Raw genomic sequence first — 4,896 nt, 5'->3', positions numbered from 1 at the left:
ATTAGTCAATTGCAAAAGGCGGCCTTACTAGGAACTGCTTCCATCCTGCGACGATATCTGTAATACCATCAAACATCCACATCTGCCTATCCCAGGTCCTGGGTAAGGACTCGATAGGTAGACAAAATGCCAAATCCAGTCTGAACATCTGGCTGACTGTGCGATGATCCATAATAATAATAATAATAATAATAATAATGATGATGATGATGATGATGATGATGATGATGATGATGATAATAATAATAATAATAATAATGTTGGAAGGAACCTTGGAGGTCATATAGTCTAACCCCCTGCTCAGGCAGGAAACCTATACTATTTCAGACAAATGCTATGGACATGCCCGTCAGATTTTTAGGCAGCCAACATGGTGGCAATCTGAGAGATGTCAATTTCTTCAAGAACAATGAAAAGGTCCTTGTCCCTTCCACAGCTGTAATTAAGAATCTTAGCCTCCATAGCTGACAGCAGGTCCAGCACAACATCCCAAGTCTTTCTGGGGTTCAAATAATTGCCATGGAGATTGTAACCCAGATGGATGTTGGGAAGGAGTTGGAGATCCTAGTTGATATATTGGATGGCCAAAAGAAAGCAGACGACTTTCCAATAGCAGGCGGATTCTCTTCTGGAGAAGAGAATGATATGGATAAGATGCATGATAGGAACATCATGCATTCATTCTTCATTTAGTCCGTATTACTCTTTATGGTAATCCTTCAGGTTCAAGGAAGACACACTAATGTGAAGTTCCATCTATGGATATGGAGGTGGCTCTGCAGTCCTGATCTGTAGGTCCAGAGCTTAGTACAATGGGGCACTGAAAGTACATGTTGTAGTAGCTGTGGGTGTTTTTCTGTGATGTTATGCAGTTTTGTATCAGTTTTTGTTGGCACTTGCCTTCAAGGCTGGTGGAGGTACATAGTATAGGGCTCACCAGAAGTTCTGTCAGGAACTGCAGCTTCCAGTTCTATTAAATTAAATTCCTAAATTATAAATAAAATAAAATATAAAAAATTAGTGTATAATGAGCCATAACATGGTTTTAGCTGATTGAAGTGAGTGGACTCCTGCCTGAGGCAATCTACATTATGATTGGTTGCTAGGTGTAAAGGGCAAGTTTCCTCTTTTTCCCGCCCTTTATTCTTCTGTGTGCTTTGTATGCTGTTCTGAGACTTACCTGATGATTGTAGTGATGTGCCCATCTTATTTGATGTAAATCTAGATGTTATATTTATTTATATAAAACTACAAATTCATTTCAGTGCCTCTGATTTCATTTGGACATTGGCTGAGCAGTAGACCAGTAGGAAAGGGAGGTAGGCCCAGATACCTGGGCCAATAATCCAGAACAGAAATTTTGAGGCAACAGCAAGAGGTATCATATAACCTCTAATAAAATTATGTTTTTGCCTAAACAATAGTTGAAGAACAATGTGATAATTTTGTTCGATATTTTGGAATCTTTGAAACAATATAATGAAAAACATAGGCCTTTTGACAGTTTGAACTGGATAGGCATTTTCCTTTCGTGGCTATTTTCATTATTCGTGTAACGCTGTTCCATAGGTATCGTACATGTTACGTAATTGTATAAAATCTATTTATGACTCATTTAAGTTCTTGAATGCTTGGCTAAATAAATCATTTTTTTTCTTCATAGTTACTGGCTTCTGGACACAACTTGGAATAGGTTTAAATAAAAAGCTATTTCCACACTATAAGAACATGTTTTGTGGGAATCTCTTGAGGGACAAGGGAAATACGTACATGCTAACTAAAAAACTATGTGATAAAAGGAGGAGAGTGCAGCTGCATAATAGTCCCAAAAGAAACTTAAAACAATGTGTCCCAATGTATCCGGCTGTTATTTATTACTTATTAAATTTATATATTGCCCATCCCACAGTTGGAGGCAACTGTAAAGATGATTGCAGATGTGTACTTTCAGATTTACACTATTAATACATTAATCTGGTCATGTTTCCTATCTGGATTTACCTTGGAGGGCTGACAGAATATTGTTAGGCTGTCTTTTCTGTAAACGATTTCAAGCTGGCGTCAGATTTTAAAGCCACCATGTAAACCCCTCCAAAAATAATCTGATGTTCGCAATTGACATTCAACCCAAAGTTCATTAACTATAAATCATACCAACCGTATTTCATTAATTTAAATTAAGGCTATAGATAAATGTACCAAAAAAAATCCATTTTAGCTTTTGTCTGGGACCTTGTCATTCCATAGGAAAACAGAATTTGGCACCTTCACTGGAGAAAAACTTTTGCATGTGGGTTTATAGGGCTTCCCACAGTTGTGGTTTCTTTTCAGAACTCTTCGTCTGAAGCGTCTTCCATAGTATAGCGTACAGGTTTATGGTGAGGAACCAGTGACACAAATAATATTTTAGACTGAAAAATACTTTCACATGCCTATTGGTTAACTCTAGTCACTGTCTCACACAGTAGATCTGAATTCAGTTATTTTCATCACCCTGAAGTAGTAACTCCTTTGTGAATTGCAGCACTTTCTGAATTGCAGCAAAAGCTCCCAACCATTCCTACAAGTGATTGTACTAATTTTATTACAGGCTCTGCACTTTCCCAAAGTCCCTTTCCTCAGTTGATGCTTGACTTTTTTTGATCCCGGCAAGATTTAAATGTTCCTTTTACTGTTTTATTTGGAGCAAGAACAAGGGAAGGGAAGAGAGAGAAAATCACCACACATTTAGGTACACACAGCCTCTGTGTTATTTTTTTTCCAACTCGGCATCAGTGAAATCTCCTTCTCTTTATAGATTTCTTCCATAGCTACTGCTTGTCGCTTGCATCCCATTTAGAAGGGTGGAATGTCAGATTGTAAAAAGATTAAACAAAACAAGAAAAATTATCCCAAAGATGCTTTTTCACGAGGCAACTGGACTTTGTTTTTCTTTGAAGACCTTTCGCTTCTCATCCAAGAAGCTTCTTCAGAGCTGATGAGAAGTGAAATGTTTTCAAAGAAAAACAAGAAAGCGCAATTGCCTCGTGAAAAAGCATCTTTGGGATAACTATGACCTGGATTGACCAAGAATCTCCATATTTAGCTATGCACTTTGGAAAACAAGAAAAGGTTGAACTCTAAGAGACTGAGGATTGAATTTCTGCCTGCACGTCTACTCTACTGGAAGGAATGCTAAGTTTTCTCTTGTTGAGATAAAGCAGATATATATTGATCAGATGGAGTTGCTTCAAATGATTGGGAAATCTGCAACTGTTAAATAATAGGCTGGACAAATCACTGAAAGGGCAATTAATGTCCCTAATCTCCACTGATACTCACTTTTCAGTTCTAAGCTCCTACTTAGCCAAAACCACAACAGGATTTGGGATCCACCTTGTTCTGATTTGCACTAGAAAGGCAAATTATACATGCTACCTAACAAGGTCTAGTATTTATTTGGATTATTGCCCAAATGCTCCTTGCATGAGATGTTAGATGACTACTGGTAGTCCTCGACTTACAACAGTTCATTTGATGACCATTCAGTTCCAACAGTACAAAAGAAAGTAACTTGTTACTGTTTTTCACACTTGACAGTTGCAGTACCCCCATGGTCACATGATCAAAAGTCACGTGCTTGGCAACTGACTCATATTTAAAAAGGCTGCAGTGTCCCTGGGTCATGTCAACACCTTTTGTAACCTTACAATAAGCAAAGCCAATGGGAAAGCCAGATTAAATTAACAACCGGGTTACTATCTTACCAACTGCAATGATTCATTTAACAAATGTATCAAGAAAAGTCATAAAATGGGCAAAACTCATTCAACAATTCTCTTGCTTAGCAACAGAAATTTTGGGATCAATTGCAGTCATAAGCCGAGGACTACCTGTATTTCTACTGAAGCTCTTCCCACATTTCCTGTATTGATATGGCTCCGCCTATAGGTGGATCTTTCTATGGCAAGTAAGAGCGTAATTTCTCGCAAAGCTCTTTCCACACGCCATGCATTCATACGGTTTTTTCCCCATATGGGTCCTTTTATGGGAAGAAAGATCACAATTCTTCTTAAAGCCCTTTCCGCATTCCACACATTGATATGGCTTCTCTCCTGTGTGGATGCTCTTGTGGGAATTAAGATTACTGCTACAAGTAAAGGCCTTTCCACACTCCATGCATTTATATGGCTTCTCTCCTGTATGGGTCTTTTTATGAGAGGTGAGGTCACAATTCCACCTAAAGCCCTTTCCACATTCCACACATTGATATGGCTTCTCTCCTGTGTGGATCCTTTTATGGGAACTGAGATCAGAATTCCACCTAAAACCCTTTCCACATTCCACACATTGATATGGCTTCTCTCCCGTGTGGATCCTTTTATGGGAAATGAGATCAGAATTCTTCCTAAAGCTCTTTCCACACTCCACACATTGATATGGCTTCTCTCCTGTGTGGATGCTCTTGTGGGAATTAAGATTACTGCTACAATGAAAGGTCTTTCCACACTCCATGCATTGATATGGCTTCTCTCCTGTGTGGAACCTCTTGTGGGAATTAAGATTACTGCTACTTAGAAAGGTTTTTCCACATTCCATGCATTGATACGGCTTCTCTCCTGTGTGGATTCTCTTGTGGGAATTAAGAGTACTGCTACAAGTAAAGGTCTTTCCACACTCCATGCACTGATATGGCTTCTCGCCTGTATGAATCCTTTTGTGAGAAATGAGACTCCAATTCTGACTAAAGCCCTTTCCACACTCCATGCATTGATAGGGCTTCTCCCCTACGTGGATCCTTTTATGGGAGGCAAGATTAGAATTCCACCTAAAGCTCTCTCCACATTCCACACATTTGTACGGCTTCTCTCCTGTATGGATCATCTTGTGGGAATTAAGACGACTATTACGAGTAAA

At 38.9% G+C, this 4,896-nt stretch overlaps 1 protein-coding gene across 1 annotated transcript in view; it reads right to left on the bottom strand.

Annotated features, from left to right (window-relative positions):
- Nucleotides 1-4,896, bottom strand: part of ZNF594 (zinc finger protein 594) — a gene marked incomplete at both ends in the record, with an annotated part of 147,656 nt that overhangs the window by 122,981 nt on the left and 19,779 nt on the right. Inside the window, 1 exon segment of the mRNA XM_029286170.1 lies at nt 3,929-4,896. Within this exon segment, the coding sequence (XP_029142003.1) occupies nt 3,929-4,896 (968 nt within the window).

Source organism: Protobothrops mucrosquamatus, unplaced genomic scaffold (assembly GCF_001527695.2).
Source record: "Protobothrops mucrosquamatus isolate PMUCROS unplaced genomic scaffold, P.Mucros_1.0 scaffold3029, whole genome shotgun sequence".
Taxonomy (NCBI): domain Eukaryota; kingdom Metazoa; phylum Chordata; class Lepidosauria; order Squamata; family Viperidae; genus Protobothrops; species Protobothrops mucrosquamatus.
The sequence above is the reverse complement of the archived record's forward strand: the minus strand, read 5'-3'. Positions and strand labels throughout refer to the sequence as shown.